General features: G+C 47.1%; 1 protein-coding gene across 1 annotated transcript in view; it reads left to right on the plus strand.

Moving 5' to 3' along the window:
* Window positions 1–24,391, plus strand: part of L3MBTL4 (L3MBTL histone methyl-lysine binding protein 4) — a 302,262-nt gene that overhangs the window by 28,581 nt on the left and 249,290 nt on the right. Inside the window, exon 3 of the mRNA XM_060027767.1 lies at window positions 12,060–12,151. Within this exon, the coding sequence (XP_059883750.1) occupies window positions 12,060–12,151 (92 nt within the window). The remainder of the gene's footprint in view (window positions 1–12,059; window positions 12,152–24,391) is intronic.

The raw sequence follows: 24,391 nt of genomic DNA on the forward strand, positions 1-24,391 counted from the left end.
TTTGAGCCTCCTTGCAGGAAGTGGGAATTATTGTGTACCTGTTGCTAAGGGAATGGCACCATTATTGAGCTCCTTTATTTTAGGGTTTTTTAGTCGCGAGGTCTACAGTTATGGCACTTTCCTGTTGCATGTACACAGCATTAATATTCTAGTCAGGACCAAGGGGCCCTCATAACAAAAGAGTCCTAAAGAGCTCAGTGGCAAAGAGGCCGATGGGGACTAATGAAATCCTTGCTGCTGCTTTGAATATGCTTTTCAGGAATTTAATTTCACAAAACCGTTCTAGATGTTTTTACATTAAAAATTTTCTTTAAACAGTGCTAATTTATCATTCAACTAATAAAATTACTCTATTTTGCCCCAAATGGTCTGCTAGTGAACTGAAATTCAGTGTTCCTTCATGGATTTAAAACTTATATTCCCTGAGAATGATTAGTGTTTTGAAAGGTTAGCAAGCTGTGACGTTAAGATATGATTTGGGGAATAATTTATTTTAAACACTTTCAGCATCAAGAGAACAAACAATCTCTTTTTTGGGGGGGCGCTGCATTGGGTCTTTGTTGCTGTGCGAGGGCTTTCTCTAGTTGTGGCGAGCAGGGGCTACTCTCTGTTGTGGTGCGCGGGCTTCTCATTGCGGTGGCTTCTCTAGTTGCGGAGCACGGGCTCTGGGCGCGTGGGCTTCAGTAGTTGTGGCACGTGGGCTCAGTAGTTGCGGCGCTCAGGCTCTAGGGCATGCAGGCCTCAGTAGTTGTGGCGCACGGGCTTAGCTGCTCTGCAGCACATGGGATCTTCCCCGACCAGGGCTCGAACCTGTATCCCCTGCATTAGCAGGCGGATTCTTAACCAGTGTACCACCAGGGAAGTCCCTAAACAATCTTGAATAATATTTTAAGTATGTCCATTAATTGAAGTCCAGCAGGGGATGTCTTGAGTAGAGGAAACTCTAAATTCTGATCGACAGAATTAATTAAATTAATGAAAGTAGCAGTAACAACTGGAGCTCTGTTATATTCACCAGATTACAGGAGATGTCTCTAGGATACAGAGAAGCAAACATCAAGGGAAATATGTAGTTAATCATTTTATGAAGAGGATATTGCCAACTCATACAGACGGATGTTAATTTGATGACTGATAGCATGGTATTCATAGGGGAGTATTTTAATATCAACCTGTAGTCATTTGGGTCTTCTTCACGGTGTCTCGGTAATACAGGTTATTCTCGTAGACCTGCCTTCCCCACCTCCACTACATATCAAGGGGGAAACCAGTTAACATGGGAAAATCTGCACACAAATGTCTCTTTACTGTAAACTTCACCATCACCTGAATATTTCCGTAAGAACCTGGAGCTTTCTTAGTTCTTCTTTCTCCTCTAGTGACAGACCTGGGCCCCCTCAGGAACCCTGATGCGCATTCAACCCCCTGTTCGAGTGACCCTTCACCTCTTTGGCCTTGTCTCCTTGTTCTCGTCCCTGTGTCCACAGTCACCCGTCTGGTCTGATCTCTCAGTTGAGGTGATGAGTGTCTCTTCCTCTCCTCCACCTCCTCTTGTTTCCCTTCCTCGTCCTCCCCTTCTTTCTTCTCTCCTCCTCCTTCATCGCTTGCTCTCTCTTTGTATCCTGATACATCAGTCTGTCCTGGATTTTATGTCTCAGTGCTTTATCTTCTATCAGGTTTTTACTCTCTGCCTTCCATTTGAGTGTTGAGATTCCGCTGTGTTTCAGCTATGATTCTCTTCCCATTTTGCACTTTTTCTCTTGATGACTGCTGTTATCTGGATGGTACCCCGGTTGTTTCTGCCTCACTGCAGGTTCAAATCTCAGCTCCAAGCTGGAAGTGGATTCCACCTGGTTATCACTCTCCCCAGTCTTCTTTTCTCTCTATTCTTTTAATACTGTCACCATTTACCCATTCTCCTAAATATATGCATCTTAACCTTAATTACTAAGCAAGTGAGGAAAACTAACTAAAGATGTGGGAGAAGTTGTTGTTGTTTTTTAATTAAAACAAGAGAGAATAATACAGGCATTTCTGTAGCAACGTGTTTGAAACTCTGGAGTAACTGGATGATTTCCTAGCTAGTGATTATCAAAATGCACCCAGGAAAAGTTGAACATTTGAATAGGTCATACAGTAAAAGAGACTGGAAGATGAGGTCCAGCCAGGATCACAGCTGAACTATTCTTCCACTTTAAAAGAACAGATCATTCCAGTGGTATTCAGACTCTTCCAAGCCACATAAAAAGGTGAAAATTTTTTTATGAAGCCAGCATATGAGATTTGAGGAATGTAATATAAAAACCAAAACTCTAGGACTTCCCTGGTGGCGCATTGGTTGAGAGTCCACCTGCTGATGCAGGGGACACGGGTTCATGCCCTGGTCTGGGAAGATCCCACATGCCGCGGAGCGGCTGGGCCCGTGAGCCATGGCCGCTGAGCCTGCGCGTCCGGAGCCTGTGCTCCGCAACGGGAGAGGCCACAACAGTGAGAGGCCAGTGTACCGCAAAAAAAACCAAAAACCAAAACTCTAGACTGCAAATGCATATCACATACAAATATGAAATTCTAAATAAATATTGCCAAGTATAATCTAGCAATATATTAGAAAAATGATATCCTATTACCAAGGAGGGTATAGTATTCAGTAGTGTAAACTTCACCAGTGAAACAGAGTTCAGTATTGTAAAATCTGCCAACATAATTCACACATCAACAGATTAAAAGACCTCCTCATCTAGGGCTGGCTTGTTGAAACAGCCACCTTTCTGCTACCTCTGGTATCACTTCTCTCTCCTTATTCTACTCCATAATCTCTACAACTGCAACCAGCAGTGTCTTTAAAAAAAATCAAAACTACCAAAAAACCAGCAATGGGCAGGGCAGAGGAGAGACAAGTCCAAACTTATTATGGCATTTCTTTCCTTAAAAACTTCTGCGGGTTTCACAGCGTGTATATAGGTTTAAGACTAAAATTCTTCCTGTGGTGTTTTAATTAGATTTCTTTTGCAAGGAAGAGAGATCACTCCAGCTTCCTCAGGAAATGGGCCGTACTGTAAAATTCATGCTGGAGGAGGATGGGGACTCTTGGAAATTCAAGAACAGGACTGTGGTCAAAGAGTTCTCAGTCCTGCCCCTGTCTCTAGGGCCATTTGCAGCTGGAGTTGACCCTCATTCCGGAGCTGGAGCTCTCCAACATGAGCTGCTTCAGAGGGAGGGCTTGTGAAAACAGCTCACAGGCATCCTGCCAAGAGTTTCTGATTCAGTAGATGCCCAAGATTTTGATTGATGCCCCAACTTTGTATTTCTAACAGTTCCCCAGGTGATACTGATGCTGCAGTTCTGAGTACCACACTTTGAGAACTTTATCCTTTAAGGCACATGTCACATCATCTGGGAAGCCTTCTTTGATGATATCAACCATAATTAGTTTTCTCTCTACTTTGTAGGTTTCTTCACGTTAATTAAGAACAGTGGTTCTCAAACTTAAGCATGCATCAGAATCACTTAGAAAAATTGTTAAAAGTGGAGAGTTTGTGAATCATTAAGTCTGGGGTATGGCCTCCAAAATTTGCATTTCTCACAAGTTCCAGGGGGTGAGCACACTTTGAAAACCACCATATTAGAATACGTTGTTTACACACCTCTCTTCTCTGCTGTACACAGGTTTCCGGTGTTGGTCCTGTGCATTGTTATTCTGTCCACTTGTGGCAGCACCTGGGGAAATGGCTGAGTCACCGCATTTTGGACCCTGAAATCCTCTCTTGGTCACACCCTCAGAACCACGGGTCCTTCTACTCCTTTGTTCCGTGGAGGCTTGTCAAAGCACTCGCGTCCTGTGTGTTAGCTTTTCTGTTCCTCTGTGTTCGTCAGTAGTTTCCTGACTTCCTGCACCCCTGGCCACGTGGGGCCTCTGGAGCATTTCATCTTATGTGCTCGAGGCTGGTGCCCTCATCCACTGGGCTGTCTCCTCATCAGTGCCCAGCTGTCCATGGACTGAACTATCTGCTCCGCTCCCAGACTGCCGGGAGCCCCTCTGAGAGTCACCGGCTTGGCCGAGCGGCTCTCAGGACGGCCTCGTGGGCCTCACATCTGTCCTAGAGGAATTTCCATCACTGTCCTGCCCTTGTGCTCCCAGCGTGACGCACTTCTGGTCATGGAGATCGAGGTCCTGGGTGATGTCTTCTCTCTCCTTGTTCTGCTGTGTTCTCAGAGCCTTCTGTCCTGCACATCCCCCTGGGTCACCCCCTCTTCTAGGAGCCTCATCTCTGTCTTCCGGTTCTTGTCCCTCAGCTGATGGATTGAAATGCCCTCTGCTGCCTGCAGTCCTTAAGAATGAGAAGAGCTCCTTTTTCGTGATGTGACTGGTGCCCCTCCAGCTCTCCTGTGACCTGTCTCTTCTCCTCGTCTGCAAGCCTCTCAGAGTGTGGCACACTTGCTGCTTCCCTGAGACTTTCTTTTCAGGGTTTGGCCTCGTGCAGTCTGACCTCCGAGCACATTCTTCCACCGAAGCCTCTGTCCCTGAGGTCACGGTGACACCCTGGCTGCCTGGCCGCAGCTGCTTCTCCCAGGTTGGTCTCACTGGACCTTGTTCCGCATCGGACGGTGCTGGTCCTTCAGCCCTTGGGACCCTCTGCCGCCCTGACTTCCGGGTCTTGTGTGTGTCCCCATCCTCCTCCCCACCTCTTCACTCACCCCGATGTGGATGCACACGTTCTGACCTTGGTTCTTCTTTCTCCACGTTTCTCAGTTGTTGCCTCTCGCTGAAAAATTTGGGATCTCCTTTTGTTGGATATATATGCTTAGATTCTTCCAGATACCTAAAACTCAACATCTCTGACAATAACCCGTCCTCCTTGCAGCCTCCTGCGTTGCTCCCTTGATTTGCTGATCCCCCACTGGGTTCCCCCGATGGGTCCTCCTCCCTGGACCACCTCGCCCTGCCCCACCCCGCCCCTGACAGTTAGTTGTTGGCCGAGGTCCTTCGGTTTTAGCTCTGCGTCACCCCTTGGCTCCCCGCCTTTCTCTAGGGAACACCCTCGTTACCTCTGCCTGGACTGTTGTCATCGTTCCGCCTTCAGTCTTTGTCTCTGGCATTTGTTTCCTTCTTACTCAGCACTGGTGCTAGAGCAAGTTCTTCCTTCCGACTTGGAAGAACTTGCCCGATTCCACGGTTACTTCCTCCCCGTGCAGCGACCCTGCCTTCTGCTCCGTGTGTCCCACAGGCTCCGTGGTGACGCCCAGACGGGCGTTGTCAGGGGCTCTTCCCTCTGCAGCCTGTCCCTTTGCTCCTACTGCCCCTGCCTGGACCGCCTGCTGACTTTCTGGTTGTCTGGGAGAGCAGCAGTCTCCAGGAAGCGTCCTCTGGTCAGAATTAATCCTTCTTTATTTTGTTCCCAGATGCATTGTCTGGGTTTCTTAACTGGTGCGCGTTAACACCTGCGTCTGCCTATTTATTCACAGGAACGTTGAGTCCCCCCGTATGCCGGGTGAGGGTGACACTTGTCTGTCTGCACGTGTGTCTCCCCCACTAGAGTAGGTGTCACGTGAGCACGAGTCAAGTCCCCGAGCATTTCCTGGCGTTTCCTGGCTCTCAGCACCCGCTACACGCAGGGAAATGACCAACAACTGGTTTTGAATTCAGTACTGGAATGAGACGCAGCCTACATTTGCAAATGAAAAATGTTCTCAGCAGAGCAGGCAGAAGTCCTTGCTACGGAGACACGCAGAGTTATTACCATGTGAGAGGTTGGGAAGTGCAGTTATATTCATGGAGCTTCCGTTTTGGGGTTATTTCCCAGCAGTGACAAGTTGTTAGAACGTTGGGAAAATTGTATCATTTCCAGTTGGTACCACAAAGGGAGGCATTATTTATATCTGTGTGTAATAAAATTGGTTGGTTGCTACCGACAACCAACAAAAAAAAAAATGTTTTTCTCACATTTTCTAAGATGCTGCCGATGGAGCCGGATGCAACATAACTTTTGAAATAAAGTTGAAACGTTGGTGTCAAAGACTGTGATTATGGTTAATGGAATTGGGGAGGTGTCTCTCAGGGACATGAGTTATAGGATTTACGTGGTTCGGTCCTTAAGAATGACAATTTATTCATTCTTCACCCCCGGCCATTTTTAATTTTAGTTTAGAAAATCACTAATAAATATTGTGCAGTTTCCTAGAACTAAGTGTTCTTAGTGTCAGGTGAGGCTTCATCTGTCCGTCTCTGCTCTCCAAGGGAGATGAATGTGATGCCAGGTGGCCAGAGCGTGGGACAGGCAGCGTACCTGTACTCACGGGGTGTCTCATGATGGGGCTCCTAGAAAGATACTTTTGTAGGTAAAAATGGGGTCATACTAGAGAGAATATTCTTATAGCCCCCCTATTGATGAAACATTTTAATTTAATTTTAAAATTTTTATTTATTTATTTTTGGAAACAGTTTTTATCTATTTTTGATTCTATAATATATGGTTAAATTTTAATGTCTGTTTGGTCCCCAAAGAAAATTTGATATATAATTTTGTCTGTTGACAGATCATGCCTTTTTTTGGCAATGAATTTAAAATCAGCATGCATCACTTTTTAAATGAGGAAGAGGATGTTTAAAATCATCAATATAATTAAATATGATAAAATTACCTTCAATTAACAATATACTGTTATAATATTTTTTGGTTTTTTATTGAAGTATAGCTGACTTACAGTGATTCAGGTGCACAGCAAAGTAATTCAGTTATATGTGTGTGTGTGTATAAATATATAATATATATGTATGTATATATAATACATATATTCTTTTTCAGATTTTTTTCCATTATAGGGTATTACAAGATAGAAAGAAATTTAAGGTTTGAAAAAAATCACAGAGCTAGATGACAGCTAGGGCTTCTTTCCATTTTTAAACAGCATGCTGTGCTTTTTATGTTATGGAATTTTATAAGAGGAGTTGAGAACAAAAAACACTAGCATGCACATATGGAGGACTGTTCATATAAAGAGCTGAAATAAAGGAGTAGAGGTGGTTTTCTATCCATTTAAATAAACGAAATTATTCCAAACTCCAGATCTGAAATGATAAAGCAGGACACAATTGTGGTTTACCGGATTAACAGGTATCTGGTCTGGGATGTATCCTGCTCAGTGTGCCAACCCCTTTTCCAAGGGCGATGTTGCTGCCTGGTCCTCTTAGACATGGTGAGCCCTTTGTAAAGGGGGTGCTTCTAAGAGCTAACCCTATGCATCCCAGTGTCTGCTGTCTGTGAGGACGTGGCCTGGATCAAGTGCACCTGTACTTTCATAGGGTGTAACACACATGCACATGCCACCAGCCTCCAGCCCATCCAAGCACTGACCCTGCTTTCTTTCAGCATTTTGAATAAACTGTCCCATTCTCTCCTGGCCCGAAAGGCTTCTGTTGAGAAATTCGCTCATAGTGTTATGGGGTTTCCCTTGTATGTGACGTCTCTCTTTCTCTTGCTGCTCTTAAAATTCTTTCTTTGTCTTTGACTTTTGACTATTTAATTATAATGTATCTCTGTGTAATCCTATTTGGGTTCAACCTGTTTGGGGCCCTTTTGGGCCTCATGGATCTGAAATGTCCATTTCTCTCCCCACATTTGGGAAGTTTTCCACCATTATTGCTTCAGATACACTTTCCGTCTCTTTCTCTTTCTCTTCTCCTTCTGGAATTTCCATAATGCGAATATTGTTTCTTTTCACCGTGTCCCATAATTCCGCCCAGCTTTCTTCTCTCTTATCCTCCTTTTTGCCTGTTGCTCTTCTGACTGGGGAATTTCCAGTGTCCTATCCTCCAGGTTGCCGAGCCTTTCTTCTGCATGGTCCAGTCTACTCTTGAAGCTCTCTGTTGAACTTTTCAGTGTGGTTAGTGTATTTTTGAGCTCCAGGGCTGTTTTGTTATTGTGGTGGTTGTTTTGATGGTGGCTGTCTCCTTGTTGAGCTTCTTGTTTTGTTCATGCATTATTTTTCTAGTTTCATTTAGTTGTCTGTGTTTTCTTGTAGTTAATTAAGCTTCCTCTGGAGGACTATTCTGAATTCTTTGTCTGACAGTTCATAATTCACTCTTTTTTAGGGTCAGGCACTGGAGCTTTATTGGTTTCCTTTGCTGGTGTCATAGTTACCTGGCTTTTCATGACCCTTGCTTCCTCACGTTGGAATCTGTGCGTCTGAGTAGTGGGGCTCGTCTTCCAGGCTGTGCAGTTTGCTTTGGCAGAGACGGTTCCTCACCAGTCAGCTCGGCTTGGGTTTCTGGGCGTGTCTGCTGGTAAAGCCCTTGGGCAGGTGGGCCAGCTGTTAGGGTTTATTTGGGGTGAGGCATCTGTTTGAGCTCAGAGGACAGGGATGGGGGCTGTGCCCCGGCCCAGAACAGGTAGACAGGACGGCTGGCTGGGCTCCTCCCCAGGTGGGGCTGGAGGGTGGGCTCTGCAGTCGCCTGGGCTCTCTGGTCAGGCTCATTGGACGGCCAGGACTGGGCACGTATTCAGTAGTGGACGGGGTGTGAGTTAGCTTCCCTCCCTGGCAGGGCAGCAGGCTGCGACCTAGGGCCTGCACAGTTCATTGTTGGGGGCCTGAGTGTGCACTGAGGGTGAGGCCACTGGCTCTGCTCTGCAGACACAGGAGGCCCCAGGCTGTGCTCCCTTTTCAGGCACCCATGTGCAGAGGGCTGTGGAGTGGGCTTCACAGTGTCCCCTGTGGTCTGGGTGGATTCCTGGGGGACAGGCTGTACTCAGTGGTGAGCAGGGCTGTGAGGTAGGTCCCCTGCCAGGTGCAGTGGGTGAAGCAGCTTGAAAGCCAGTAAGGCTCTTTGTTTGTCATCTTACCTCAAGCTGACCCGCACCCCAGTTCCCTGGCTGAACGGGGCCACAGGCTTTGCTCAAGTGCCGCCAGGCACACATCTTCCAGGACTGTCCCAGCGCTTCTGGTCGATGGGTCTGGAAGGCTCTCTCTACGTGGGCTGGGACGCAACACCTGGCGTGGGCTTGGACAGAGCAGGCTCAGGGCCAACAGAACTCCTCCCTGAGGGTCCGTAGGTATGCAGGTATGCACCCCATCGAGCTCCCTCATCAGACTGCGCCCTGAGTTGGTTCTGCAGGTGAGCAGAGCTGCAGGTTGGGGTCCCCACCTGGGTGATGCAGGTGTGAATTCCATCCTGAGATCCCTGTGCGGATGTCATGAGCCCCTCCCCCCCTCCATCACAGTCAGTCCCCAGCGTTGTGCCCTCCAGATTCCACTGCAGTCCCCGTGGGGCGACGTCAGAATAGGGGCTCCCACATAGTGACCCAGGATTCTGGGGGTGAGGGCCGGTTGTCCCCAGGGTCCTCATTTCCCACTGGATGAGCCTGAGGCTTGGGGAGGCCTGGGGGAGGGGCAGTGTGGTCAGCGTCACCTGCAGCCCCTACTCTCCCCTCCCACTGTGTCCTTCTGGGCATCCGTCTGGGTCTCTGTGGTGCAGGCGCGGCTTCAACCACACCCCCGGGTCTGGGTTCTCTCAGTGTGTCTTGGTCTTGAATAGTTGTTCGTGGTTCTTGTGAGGAATGACCTTCTTCTACGTTGGGGACGACATGGTGATGTCACCCCTCACACACAAGTTTTTCAGGAACACAGCTGTTGTAGGAAACGAGACATTTATATTTGCTTTGGAGCCAACGCTGCTGTAATGTTTTTGGTAACGCTTATAATTGTGATGTTGTAAAACGCTTATGTGAAAATAGGGATGTTGAGTAATCTTACCAGAGAATATTCAGGGTTTATCAAATTCCTTTCTGTGTTTAGCAGAATAAAATATCTCATGTCGTGTAGAAATGGCAGCAAATCTTCTAGTGCTGTGATGGCTAACAGACTGCGAGCTCCTTGGTGGGAATCACACAGAGATGTCGCACTGTTTCCAAAGCAAGGAAATCCATTGATAACAGTTCTCTCAGCCTTATTTGATGGTTAAAGTGCTTTTTAAAATTCTTTTACTTTAATAAGTGTATTTCTTAGCAAGAACAGGTCAGTGTCTTGTGATTGATAAACAGTAGTTATTAATGTGCATGCTCTGTGGGTCTGTTTTAAACTGTAATTTGATATGATTTTTTCCTTATAACCTGAGCTTAAATTACTTTTTTTTGTCAATTGTATATATGAATATTAAAGGGAAAAATTATACACATTATTTATTTCTTTTTCATTTACTAGACCAGGGACTGGGTCATATTCTTATTCCAGCGGTCAGCATGCTTCTTGGCATGTGAAGAGGAGCTCAGAACATATTTTTTAAGTGATTAGAAGTCCATATTACTTCTTCCTGCACAGCTGGTGGAGTTTCGTGTTTGTTATTCCATCAGGTTGCTTTACCGTCTTGAGAGGTTCCGAATGTTTGACTTGGAGGTGTGCCTAACTACCTGTCACCGCCAACATGCTCGTAGTTCTGACCTTTCACCATCTGGACCTTCCTCGGGAACACTTCACAACAAGATAAATGTTAAAATTAATGTTCACAGAGCCCTTTTGACCAGAATTCTCCAGGAGCGTGTGTGTATGAGTGTGTGTGTGCAAGTGTGCGTGTGTGTGTGGTTGGTTATAATAATGCTTGTCGAGAATTTTAAAACTGCAGAAGGTAACAAGGAAAGAATATTTACATTAATCCCACCACCCGCGTATAATCACCGTTAGTATTTTGCTGTTTCTTTCCAATTTCTTTTCTGTGCGTGTGTGTTTGTATATGCAGACACACATATAGGCCTGTTGCCTTGCATGAAGAAGGGGCTTTATAAGTATGTGAAAAACGAATGTTTTAATATATATAACAATTTGTATTTTAAAAATTAAGATCATAAAATATATACTGTTTTGTGTCCTTACTTTGATAATAAATTCTCAAGATATCCCAGAAAATTCCCAAGATATTTTATAAAAAGTATAGTTTTTGACTTCATAATCATATATGTATATATGTGTATATGTAAATATCATTTATTTAACTTTTCTCCCATGTTAATATTACTTTGCATTTTTGCTGTAATAATTGTGTGATGTCCATTTTCACCATCAGCTTTTATCAGGACCACTTCCTTAGCATATTAACCCTAGAGAAAGAGTTACTGGAACATAGAATATAAACTTAAAATAATTATTAATCTTTTTTGCCAGATTTTTATTATTTAAAATGATATTTTTATTGAATTACAAAGGATAGTTATTCATCTAGAAAAGCAGAAAACTGAAGTACAAAGAAAAATGGGAAGAAATTATTTATAATCCCGGCACCTAAAGATGACTTCAATTATGATTTTGATTTACATGATTTTAGTGTTTTTTGTTTCCATTATATACTTTACCAAAAAGGATCATTTTGTTTCCTAAACTTTTCTTCCCCACTTAGTGTATCATTAACATAGCCTTTCTCTGCCATTCAGCGGTCTTCTGCAATGTAATTTTATGAGCTGTTATTAAAACGACACGTCTGTACAGTGCATTTAATCAGCCCTCTCTTCAGTTTGTTTCCACTATTTCACTATTATGAAGGGTTCTAGGATAAACTCCTGGGCACATCACTGTAATTGCATTAAGACAAATTCCTAGGAGAATGGCTGGTTCAAAGTATGCAAATAATTTTTAAGGCTTTTGACAGTTTGCACGTTGCCTTTCGACAGGTTGTACCAATTGGCATTCCCACAAAGAGGAGGTAGGAAAGTGAAAGGAGATTACAAAAAAAAAGTTCAGGTCCTTTGCCTTAAAAGTAACCAAATCACCTTCTAGAGAACCTGTGCCTGTTCTCCCTTCTTTGAGCGGGGCTGGGGGCACACGTCCTGCGTGTCGTCAGTGGTCGGTGATGGGGTGTGTTCATAAGTCTGTTCTAACCCAGGAAAAGCTGGGGATGTGAGGTGACGTGATTGTACCGGATGCTCACAGAATGCCAGCGATAAGGCTCCTTGCTGTTAGTTGCTTGGTCTTCTGATCATCAGTTTAAGTAATTAGCCTCCTTCTTGGATTTATCTTCAACTGCATAATTTTTCAGTCACTAATTGTGTCAAGAACAGCCCTTGTGTTTTCTCTTCCAGCCCCTGCGGTGGCCACGCGTGAGGCCTGGTCTTGGGAGCAGTACTTGAAGGAACAGGAGGCCGTGGCAGCGCCCGTTGAGCTGTTTTCCAAGGTGAACAAATCCCTGAAGGTCTTGCAGTTTTGCAGGGAATCCACACTTAGAAATGAAATCGTTTGCCTAGACAGCATACCGACTTATCTGGCTTGTAGGCTTTGCTGGGGATTGACATAACAAAGCTAATCCAAGCCTTAGTGACTCCGTGTGTGCTCTGGGGCCGGCCCCGCCTGGGTTGAAACCTAGCGCTGCCACCTCGGACAGGCCATCCAGTCTCTCTGTGCCTCGGGGTCCTCGTTCGTAAAGCAGGGGAATCACCACACCTGCCTCCTTGGGTCGCTGTATGTGTGAAGGACGTCGGATATAACAGGCACGTGGTAGACACCAAGCGTGAGTCCTTCTTCTTCTTCGCCGATGTTACTTGCATCTGTCCACCCAAGGATCAGTGCCAGGCATCTGTTTTGATGTGCTGCATGAAGTGGTGGGTCAGGCAGCATGTTGGAGGGGACAGTGAACCCCCTAAAGCAGGTTGTCCCTGATTGTAGGGACGCCCGGAGCAGCCCCGGTAGACTTGCTCCACCCAATGACTCCTGGCACCAGGGGCTTGCAGCTCTGGGGTTCATCTTGGTACCCAAGGTACCAAACCTTCCAATGCCCTTTCTCTTCTTCTCGGGCTGTGTTTTCATTATTTCAGGGGCGATCTGAATTTTAAAAAATCGTATCAGATTTGCATCATTATATTGCATCTTAACCAGCAGAGAGAAGCTAAAACTTTTTATTTGCTTCACTTGTCATGACATCCGTTGAGTTACTTGTAGTACGTTTTATTATGTGAGAAGGCTAGCAGTTTTAATCTAGGACATGGCAGTGGAACCGGGGAGAAGAGGTGTAGCCGGCACGGAATGAAAGCAGAGCCAAGTGTCGGCACCTCACAATTTAAGACACACTGAATCTCGACTTGTGGGTTCTCCACCCAGTCCTCATACCAGGTGCTTCCAGGGAGCTTTGGAAAACACGGACGTACATGTTCCTGAGACCTGCTGAACTAGAACCTCAGGGTGTGGCCGGGGAGGCCATGGGTTGGAAGCCTCCTCGGGGCTCCTGTGCGCGGGTAGAGGTCCCCTGGGGGAGAAGGCTTAAGGTCTGTGCAGGTTCTGCTGAGGACTCGGGTCCTGCTGCCCCCACTGCTGTCATGTGACAAGACTTAGGGCGTTCGTTCCACTAAGTGTGTAAGTTCCTGAGGTGACAGGATGCACAGTGCCTGTTCTCAGTGTACTCTTGTCACCAGCTGTGTTGAGTGGCTTCCGGAAACCTCTCCTTAGTTCTGAGTGTAGATGCTCTTTACAGAGGGTTGGCTCTGACTGGGGTGACCCAGTGTAACTTGTAATCGCCCTTTCCAGCTCGCCCTGTGCTGTCTCATGCCCTTTCTGCAGTGGTTACTCCAGGTCAGAGGGTAGAGGGCTCAGGCCAGGAGCCAGCGAAGGCCTGTGCATTTCTGTGACCTCCAAGGGCAGATGTAGCCTAGCTGGGATCCAGGATGCGAGGGCACAGGCCAGGCTGTGACCCGATGGCTGTGCTTGGTGAGATGACCGTCCAGGATCTCAAGGCAGCCAGAAGCCATGAAGGCGGAGATTGACCAAGAAGGGCACAGTGTCCTAGGAATCAGACCTGCGTGTGTCCTCGGACCAGGACCCCAGGACAGGGATCCTCTCTTACCTCCACCAGGACCCTCTGGGACTGTGTCCGATGTTTGGATGTTGGGGGTGAAGTGTGTGTGGTTCCCAGGGCAGGGCGAGTTCTGGCCGATGGCAGCAAAGTGCTAGACCCCCGTCCAGCTCCCACCTTCTCCCCTCATCTCAGCCAGTGTGTGTTCGCTTTATTTCTCAGACTTTCTTCTTTCAGATCCTTTAAGGTCCATCAGCTCACGCAGAATGGAGTTTCTCCCCAGATTCCCTTTGGGTCCTAGTGCTGACAGAGGCACCTCCAGGGCAAGTGTGGGATTTCTGTCCTGAAGTAGATCCTGAGGCTGCGTTGGGGACCGTGTAGTGATGGGCTGTGGGCCACATAGCCTCCCCCTTGACCTTCTGAGACCCAGAAGGTCAGGGGAGGGGAGCAGGGGGCAGGGCACACCGTCTGCATGGTTCCTTGGCTAAAACTATGACCTCCTCAAGCTTCTGAACTCTAACCTCTGTCAGCTCTGAAGGTGACAGTGAGGCATGAGCACAGCAGGCAGCAGCCGCATCTGATGTGGTGGCCGCCTTTCCCTTCACTCGGAGCTTCATAGTCAAGCCACTCACGTGTGGCTTGACAGTGAAACTCAGGCTCCGTGTGTGCGAAGCACCACGTAAGGCCTGGACAGAAACACTAGTGTGCTTGTGACACGGACTCTTAAAGTTTGGCCATCCAGTTGGGGTGTAAGATATGCCCAGAAAACGTGATAACAGCACGAGGGAGAATTGTTGATTGTCCTTGGAGTATGCAAGTAATGAGCTTACAAGGTGTTTTGAGCTGAGATGGGGCTTCGTCCCACCTGCGTGTGAAGGGGAAGTCACCACCTGTTACATCTGGTTTGTCCTGAGGATGGAAGATGTTGCCCTAACTGAGCATTTGTACATATATATATATATGCTCTGTATATGCTATATATACACAATACATATATTGTGTGTGTGTGTGTTTGTGTGTGTGTGTGTGTGTGTGTGTGTGTATATATATATATGTAAGATGAAGTAAGCATGGTTTATGATCGAAAATAGGTTTCAATAGAATAAAAAAGGCAGGTGGTACACGCGAGCCTTCCAACCAGGAGGATCAGACTGAACTCAGTTTTGTGTTGGTATTGTGCTCTTGACTATTAATGTGCATTTTCATTGTGTAACTATTATAACCATGGTGTTCAGGTCAGCCAGCTGAGATGGAACTCTTTAGCTTTTAATAGTGAAATGTTGAAAATAAAACTTAGAATAGTTTGCATATCCTGAATGGAAAACTACTCAAAAGAGTATTGCTTTACTTTTAATATATAGTTTTCATTCTAATATTCAAGTTTTAGAAAACATACCAATGACACACACAGAAACACACACTGTCAATTGTGTCATGCAGATCAGATGCGGATTCTACCAAGAAAATGTGTGGGTATTTTTAAAGAAGAGTCCACTTATTTCATTTGCACGTGGGTTTTTTTGCATCTTGTAGGTCTATTTTAAATATCTTTTTGTACAAGACAAAGTTTTTCACTTTTTATAATTTATTTTACCATCTGGAGTAATGAGTATACAAGGATGTAAACACCTTCTGTTGACGTAGAAAATTTTAAAACATTTTCTCTTCATTACTGGTGGAATGTGCCAATCTCGATTTGATTTAAACTTTAAAAGATTGTTTTGAGGTTGGTTTTAAGAACTTTTCTCTGTCCTCTCTCCCTGACAGTCATCTCATCAGACGTGTCTCCCTAAAGCCTTGTTCCTTCCTGTCGATCGTCACAGGTCCACACCTGTCGGCCTGGAGTCGAGGCCGCGGGGTCTGGCCCGTCACACGGGGCTTCTCCGGGCCTGTGGGGCTGGTCCCCATGCGGGCTCCGCTTGACTATTCCATCTTTATCCGAGTTTGCAGGCCTTTTGTGTCTCTCGTTCTTTGAACCTCATGGGTCCGTGCTCCCCTCAGACCCCCCTCTTTCATGAAGCTGCCCTGGCCCGCCCACCCTGCCCTGTCTGCTGGGACCTGCCAGGCGCCCCCATCTGCACATCTGAAGGGCGGGGGACGGGACAGGAGTAGCATGAAGACGGGACCCAGATCTCCACCTGGGGTCAGATCACTGTCACGCTCCAACTGAGGGAGCACAGCCGCCCTAGCTCTGAACTGCCCTCTGGGGACAGGGTGCCCCACCAAGCCCCACATCCCTGCTGTCCTCGGCCATCCTCCCGGGACGCTCTGCTTCTTATCCCCAGGCAGGTGTTCCTGTCTCCAGCCGGCATGGGGTTGCCAGGTAGATTAGGCCCCTGAAAAGCAGGGAGACTTGCACATTTAAAAAATAGTTTGGTATTTCAGAACAAAATGAAAGTAATCATGAGAAAGTTAAAAGTCTCTGGGATGTCTTCATGTATCTTTTATAGTTTAGTAATATAGTTCTAATTTGAATTCCATGTGGCTAGGTGTTGTATTAATTTCCTTTTGCTGCTGTAACAAATTACCACAGTGGCTTGAAACAACACAAATTTATTACCTTAAAATTCAGAACGTCCCAAGTCTAAACTGGGGCCAGCAGGGCTGCATTCGTTCTGCAGGCTGTGGGGAGGATCTATTTCCTTGCCTATTCTAGCTTCTGGGGGGCCACCTGCATCCGTTGGCTTGTGGGCCCACGTCACTCCAGCCCGTTTCCATCCTCGCGTCTCCTTCCCTGGTCCTTCTGCCTCCCTCTTATAAGGACCCTTGTGATGGCACTGGGCCACCTGGACACTGCAGGACCTTCTCCCCATCTTCAGATTCTTCACTTAATCACGTCCACAAAACCCCTTTTGTCGTGTGAGGTACCAGCATCGCAGGTTCCAGGATTAGGACCTGCACATCTTCGGGGGCCACTGTCCTGCCGACCACAGGTGCCACCATCTCCTTTCCATTGCTGGTGCTTCTCTGTCCTGGCCCCTGGCCCGAGTGACTTCTTATGAGTCTGTTCCCTCGCCTTATCCTCCCGTGATTCCGCTCTCCCCACCTGGGGTGAAACAAGCGTTGCAGCGTCCTCAGTGGCTCCAGCCCAGATGCACACCCGCTCCCCCGTGGCCTCTGCTTCCCAAGAGCCTTGCATGCTGTGGCCGGGCCTGGCCGCCCTCCAGGGCCTCAGTCGGTCGCCCCCTGTCTCCTAGGAGGGTGGCTCTCTGAGGCATCTTCTCTCACTCCCGGCAAGAGGTGGTCACCCCTGGGATGGATATGGTGAGACCCTCTTCGCTTCCTGTCACCAGCCTTCACTCCCTGCACGGCCCTTCCTCCTTCCCCTGTTGCCCTGGATGAAGTTCCCTCCTCCATCTGGCATCCCTTTATCTGTGCACGGAGCCCTCCCAGTCCTGCTTCCCGGGAGATCACGGATCCGCTGCATCGGTCCTCATCCTCACACGGGTCCTCACCCCCCAGGTTGCAAACACTCCTGTCGATTCCAGCTTGAAGATGAACACTGCCCCGGGCTCTGCATTCTCCTCTCCATTTTATCTCCCGAGTCTGGTGTAACTTCTTAAAATTTCAGGCTGCGTTTTCTCTTTCCTTGGTTCTTCTAACCTTTTCCTCCTCTAGCCTCTGCATCCTGACCTTTCCTGCCATTGCTGCCTGATGCTCCCCCTCAGAAGTGACCCCCAGGATTTCAGATCCGCCACGTGCTCAGCTTCATCTTACACCTCCCCACCCCAGCACCCTGTCCATGCTCAGCCCCTCATGGCGCTCAGTCCGGCCCCCGCCTCGCAGGCCCTTCCTTCTCCTGTGACGTAGTCTGAGGCCGTTCTCTGTGGCTCCCCGGGCATCTCATCATCTCCTGAACCCCGTTCCTCCAGACGCACCGGGTTCCTGGTCTTGGGGCTCTTCCCCTCCGTCTCTCTGCCTGCACCCCTGCCCCTGCGAAGGCACACAGCTCTCCTGCCTGCGGCGCAGCTTACATCCCCGGCCCCTTGTCCTGGGAGGGGTTGGCGGGGGTCCTTCCTCTCTGTGCCCCGTGTGTGTTCGGTGGCCTAGTCAGCTCACCTTCACCTCCTAATTCTTCAGTACCTTCTCTGTGCACCTACCACTCCTGCCTTAATTTAGGAATAAGCCCTGCTCTTTTTTCCCACACACATTGTAGCTGAAGTTTCTTAAATGCTCTCAAGCCAGGCTGGCCCCGCCGTGAACCTGTCCTGCGGGTGGTTGCCAGAATCATCTTTGTAAAGTGCGGTTCTGTTTATCATTTGTGTACTGGGTGTGTTTGACCACGTTAGTTGTCATTCTCTGGGATGACAGGTAGGTGTATTTTGCTCCTTAGTGGAATTGTAATCTCCTGGAAGACTGACTGGGTTTCCTTCTTAATTCCTCTCTGCGTGTTGGTTCCCTGGGACAGGAACACTTTTGAGCGCCTTTTATTTACTCGGGGCTTTTCATAGGCTGCCTCTTCAAGTCCTTCCAGCCTCTTCCCCCCTCACTGTATAGAGAAGGGGCCTGTAGTGCATTCTTCTGACTCTTAGTTGATTTAGCTGAAAAAGGCAGCCGGCATCACCCCCTCTCCGGGACCGCTGAAGAATCACATACGATGTACATAACGTGTTCAGCGTGATACTGTGTCTGACGTGTAGTTCACTTTACTAAATGCCAGCAGCTCTTCAAACCACTCTTCTCTTGGGTCCCAGTCCTGTGCTTCTCGGAACCATCCCTTGTCTGGAATGCCAGCCCGGCCTGCTCCCCGGCCCTGCTCCCCAGGCCCTGCTCCCCAGGCCCTGCTCCCCGGCCCTGCTCCCAGGCCCTGCTCCCCGGCCCTGCTCCCCAGGCCCTGCTCCCCGGCCCTGCTCCCCGGCCCTGCTCCCCAGGCCCTGCTCCCCGGCCCTGCTCCCCGGCCCTGCTCCCCAGCCCTGCTCCCCGGGCCCTGCTCCCCAGCCCTGCTCCCCGGGCCCTGCTCCCTGGCCCTGCTCCCCGGCCCTGCTCCCTGGCCCTGATCCCCGGCCCTGCTCCCCGGGCCCTGCTCCCCGGGCCCTGCTCCCCGGGCCCTGCTCTCTAGGCTCTTCTCCCCGGGCCTGCTCTCCGGGCATACTCCCGGCAGGACTTGCCTGGATGGACATGGAGACACCCTTAGCTGCCCTCTGTTGGCACCTGGCCTGCCAGCCGAGGTGTCATCATCTCCATGGCCCAACCCGCACACCTTGGGGTGTGTGGCCAGGCTACAGCCCACCCACCATTGGAGCTTCATCTAAAACCCTAACGTTGGCAGGTACTGGCCTTCCAGCCTCTCCCTGTTACCCTCACACTTGAAGACATACTGACTTCCTTCATGAGGAAGAGCAGAGGTATTTTCCCCAGGTGACCTCCTTCGTCTCCTCAGCGAGGCAGAGTTACTGTCCAGACTTCCAGACTCAGGGTGCCTGCCTGTCCTCCTGTGGCTCCCTCAGTGCCACCTGCACCCCTGACGCTCCACGCTCCGGGCTCTGCACTGCCCCCCACCCCTCTGGCTGTCCGTGCCCATCTGTTAGATGATTTCAGAAAGAAATGCTTTGTGTCCTGATAAGGAAACCCCAGCCAGCTGTAGGATAATGGGCGGAGGGTAGCCGGTGAGAAAAGACTCCTTCCTAACTTATCTCCTGCCGGTCCCGAATACAAGGCACCTTGTGCAGACTCATTCCCACTGTCTGTCCTTCCTTACTTCAAGTCCTTGCGGGAGCAGTGAGTTTAACTCACCCTCTCCCTAAATTTAACTTTTTCACCCAGACCTGAAGTATAGTTAAACCTCTGATTTTTCTAAATATGCCAGTACGTTAAACAGAATCTGAAAAATGTGTGTGTGTGTGTTTTGTTTTCAATAAAGCCTGGATTTGTGTGTAGTTCCGCAGTGCAGAAAGATGCTGCCGTGAACATTCACATTTGGTGTAACCCCGTGTGGAACTATTTGAGAAAGCTAGACCCTTTCCAACCAAAACAGTTCAGTCAGGTGTCAGGTTTTCTGTGCTTTGAACATGTTTCCGAAGTACTTGATAATCACTGAGCTCCCCTTCAGAGTTTTAATGTAGATCCGTCTTAGCTAACACTTTAAATATTAGTCACGAGCCACGTGATGACCATGCATGGCTTTATAAGCTGTAATGAAATTCCTCATTATACTGTGAACTTGGGTATGCTGAGGATCACATGACAGCCTCAGTTCATATGCTTTTTTAAAAATTTGCCTCAGGTGTGCTTGTCTATCTACCTGTTTGTTTTTGTCATCTATATGTACTGTGTTGTCCCCCAGTTTTAAGATAACTTCGTTGGTGTTTAACAATTCTCCCCCAGAAAAACCAAACATGTTTTGAAAACAGTTATACTCAGATGTTTGGTTGGGGTTTAAAACACAAGGCACGTATCAAGGGCAGGGAAAGAAGTGTGTTTGCAGACCAGAATGTGGCCTTACACCATGCAGTCATTTAAGCTGATTGCTTGCTGGGACTCTGAAGAACAGAGCGAATTCCCTTTCATGTTCGTTTCTCATATTCTCCAAAGCTCTCAGTTATGGAGCAAAACTGAAGCTGCATCCTGATCTTGGGTGTCAGAGCCTTTTCCTTCTCTTGGAATCCACTCCTCTGAAACGGTGGGACTCAAAGGTCCCGGGCTGTGAAGCAGTTCAGCAGATCTGAAGCGGGGGAGCCAGACAGATCAGGCGCTTTTTGTTCTTGGGAGGGGCCTGAAGCCCCCGTCAGGGCAGCTTATCTGCATTTCCAGCTGGGAGCCCAATGTCATGTTCAGAGGAAGGGAAATTAAAAGAAGAAAGCAGTGGCGTTTAGAGTCAAGGGTAGACCGTTTCACGGCTCTTTTCCTGCAGTTAAAGGAAATTTATATTAGAAGTATCCTCATCTCTTTTCTCTGGGAGAGTTTAGTTATTCAGGAAAAAAAATACATGGGTTTATTGTTTTAGACCCTAGGTTCAGAGGATTTGTGAAATCCACTCAGTGACGGCCAATGACTTATCAGATAACTTCAAGAGTTATTTTTAAAAGTTCTCTCTGAGCAGTTCTTTATTTTATACTGTGTGGACTCTTTTTCTTTGTTCATAAAGATCTTTGTTAGACTGAAGCTGCTTAAGTTCAGCAGTATTTCACCCACTCTGATCTGTGCTTTCTTTCTGTTTCTTGGACTATAATTCAGTCAGTGGTTAGGTTAGGGTCGCTGGAGACACACACACACACGTACACACACACGCACGCGCACGCACACACACCAAACTTCTTATTATCAATAGGTCAGTGGGTTCCAGGGAAATGAGAATTTCTGCATCTGAGATTACGGTAGGATAGATTCACAAAGAAACAGTAGGAATTCCATTGACTAACTTATTAAAGTGCACTTTTGTTGTGCCCTGCATTCTGTGTTCTCTGTTTGTAGGATCCTCCTGGTATAATCTTGATAGCAGTTTGGGATTCAGAAGTAACCTATGAAAAATGTTCAAAATAACGAGGACGTAGTCTCTAAAATGAGAGTTTAAAACTACGCAATCAGCCATCCTTCACTGCCGTCTTAACTGAAGCTTTGCAGCCAGTTATGTTTAATTAGATAGGGGATGATTTTTCTCCATTAGCCTAACAAATAGGTGGCAAAAATAGGCATCACTTTGAAGAAGCAGAATCTGAAGCAGGTCTTGCTGCCTCACGTGTATTTCCATGATGAGCTTCTGTGTTCTGCTTATTGAAGTTTCCTAAATCAGTTATTTAGTCCGTGGCTTGATTTTTTTTTTGCGGTACGCGGACCTCTCACTGTTGTGGCATCTCCCGTCGCGGAGCACAGGCTCCGGACGCGCAGGCTCAGCGGCCATGGCTCACGGGCCCAGCCGCTGCACAGCATGTGGGATCTTCCTGGACCAGGGCACGAACCCATGTCCCCTGTATCGGCAGGCGGACTCCCAACCACTGCGCCACCAGGGAAGTCCCCATGGCTTGATTAATGGCAGGTTCCTATAAAGGACAGCCATGCAGCTCTTGGTCTTTTCTGGGGGGGTGAGGGGGGTTTAGCCCCTTTGAACATCTAATGTAAGCTATTGATAATCTCCTTAGAGAAGTGCTTATATCGATTTGTGCACAAAATTTTATCTAAAATTCAGAAGGTTTCCAGAACCCTTGAATACATCATGGACCCCACTTCTCCACCATTAAGAACAGCCACATTAAACAAGAGTACAAAACAACAGTGTGTGTGTATATGTATGTGAGTGTGTGCTGTGTGTGTATTTTTCAAGTTCTCCATTTTCTCCGTGATTAAAACAAGAGGGAGTCAGAAGGGGTTCTAATATTCTTGGTAATTTCCACTCTTAGCTTAGGTGAAAATCATAGTTTCTTGAGGAAAAAGCAAGGAAGGCATTTCATAACCTTTCATCGTGTGCAGTATTTCTTGGTGAAGACACTTCCAGGATGAAAGATTCAGTGCAAGATGCCCGGGAGAACATAGAAGCTGTAGTAATGCACCAGAAAGTTGGAATTGAAAAGCAGGTGCAGAAGTAGAGTTTTCATGAGCTGCTCATCAAGTCCTTGGAGGTCTCAGTAGGTACTGATAACTTTATAAAAGTAAACATGATCACATTTTGGAAAATGTGGAGATTTCTTTCCAGCCTGAAACCTGGGTGTCAGTTGAAATTCCCCACCTTCCTCATCCTGTGCATCCAGCCAGTCAGCAGGTGGTGCCCATTTTACCTCCCAGATACGTACGGAGTCTGGCCCCTGTCCCCACCCCCAGCTCTCGCGCTGCGTTTGGTTGAGGGCCTCATCACCATTGTTCAGGCTGTCGCAACATTCCCAAATACAATATCACTTTGCGAGTGAGCACAGACCAGGGTTTGTATTCCAATTCCAGGTTTTTACTGACTAGCTGGGCCAATGGGGCAATTTGTGAACCTCTCTGAGCCTCTGTTTCCTTGTAGGTGACGTGGGGATTGTAACAGTCCCAGTGCAGGGTTGCTAAGGCTTAAACGAGCTGAGTTAGGTGCTATACGTGGTGCATGGCCAATTCTTAATTATTAGTAGATATTAAAAGCCTCCTTTCCCATCTTTTCTACCTCTAATTTTACTACATTTCTAATTAATTCTCCACATTGCCACTAACAAGATCTTAATAAAATACAATAATGTTTTTTTTTCTTCCCAGTGACTAAAAGCTTTTGCTACTACTTCATTGGCTAAGGATAAACTAAAAGGTCCTTAACAAACCATGCAAAGCTTTTCGTGACCTGGGTCCTGCCTGTTTGCCTAGTGTCTTCATCACTTGATCGTGTGTGTGTATTGATCTTTTTAAAAAACTTAGAATGCCGTTAGAAATTCTAACAAGACAGAAGAGTCTAAAAATAAAAGGCTTTCTCTCTCTGTCAGTTCCCCGCTCTAGGTGAACCACTCAAAATAATGTGATGTTTGTCCCTCCAGATCTGTATAGTGTAGTTATGTAGATATGTGAATAGTGTCCATATAAATGGTTGCGTGTTCCTCATCTGCTACTTGCTTTATATTTATCAGTACCTCATGGCCATCATGCTGCCTCAGCAGGTCCGGGTCTGTGGCTTGCTTTTATCTGATAGCTGTACTGAATTCTGTTGAACTGTGTCTAATTTCTCTCCATCTAAAATTATTTTTATATGTGCTGTTGTGGTGAGAATATAATTCCATTTTCCTCCCCAGATGGATAGTCACGGGTCCTGATGCCATGTGTCCTTACTCTCCTGATTGATCCTATAGTAAATTCCCGCACATAGGGTCTGGCATTCAACATGGCACTGTTTTCAAACTTCTGGCATCTGGGGATCATCTGTTGGTCATGTAGCACATACTCAGACCTCCAGTTTCTAATATCTAAAAAAGCTCATCCCAAGTTTTCACTATAAAAGAAAAGCTTAAAAATTATGATGTCTTTAGTGTTGCCTATAACCTTTCAGAATGACCTCCCATAGTGACTAACTGCCCGTTAAAAACAGACACACACTGTGATCTCAGGCACATTGCATAACCACTGGTGGCCCAGTTTCATCATCTGGAGAATGTACGCTTACTTCATAGGGTTTTTCTTGATGATTTAATGAGTTAATGTTTGTAAAGTGCTTAGAACAGGGTGTGGCCCAGTTCTGTGCTGCACAAGGGCTTGTAGCATAGAAGGCTCCTGTATATGGCTCGATGAAGGGTAGCTCAGCTCTGTAACCATCCTTGTCATTCTTTCCTCTTCACTTCTGTTTAGTGAGAAAGTTGCATCGAACCATTCTTAGGTTTTTGGCTGTGACGCAAGTGTTAGTGGTTCTTCAGATACATGTGGATTGTCCTGGATATTCAGATTGAACATGAACCCAGACTCGTTTTGTTTTATCAAATGCTATGTTGACACAAACTATGCTCAAAACCTGGTAGGTTGAGTCTCTCTGCTTCAGAGAGAGCTGCAAATGCATTTTGTAACTTCCTCTTTGATTGTGTTTGTCTCTGGAAAATGTTTTTCTCACGTTCCCTTCTGCAGTATTTGAATTTTTTTTTTTTTTTACTCTACCAATAACCTAATTGATTTTTCCCCCATTGAGGAAAGAAAATTGTCAAGTGCTGACAAAAAGCTAAATTCCCTGTGGTCAAGCTGTTTATATCACAGTTT

The sequence above is a fragment of the Delphinus delphis genome, chromosome 13, assembly GCF_949987515.2.
Source record: "Delphinus delphis chromosome 13, mDelDel1.2, whole genome shotgun sequence".
NCBI lineage: Eukaryota > Metazoa > Chordata > Mammalia > Artiodactyla > Delphinidae > Delphinus > Delphinus delphis.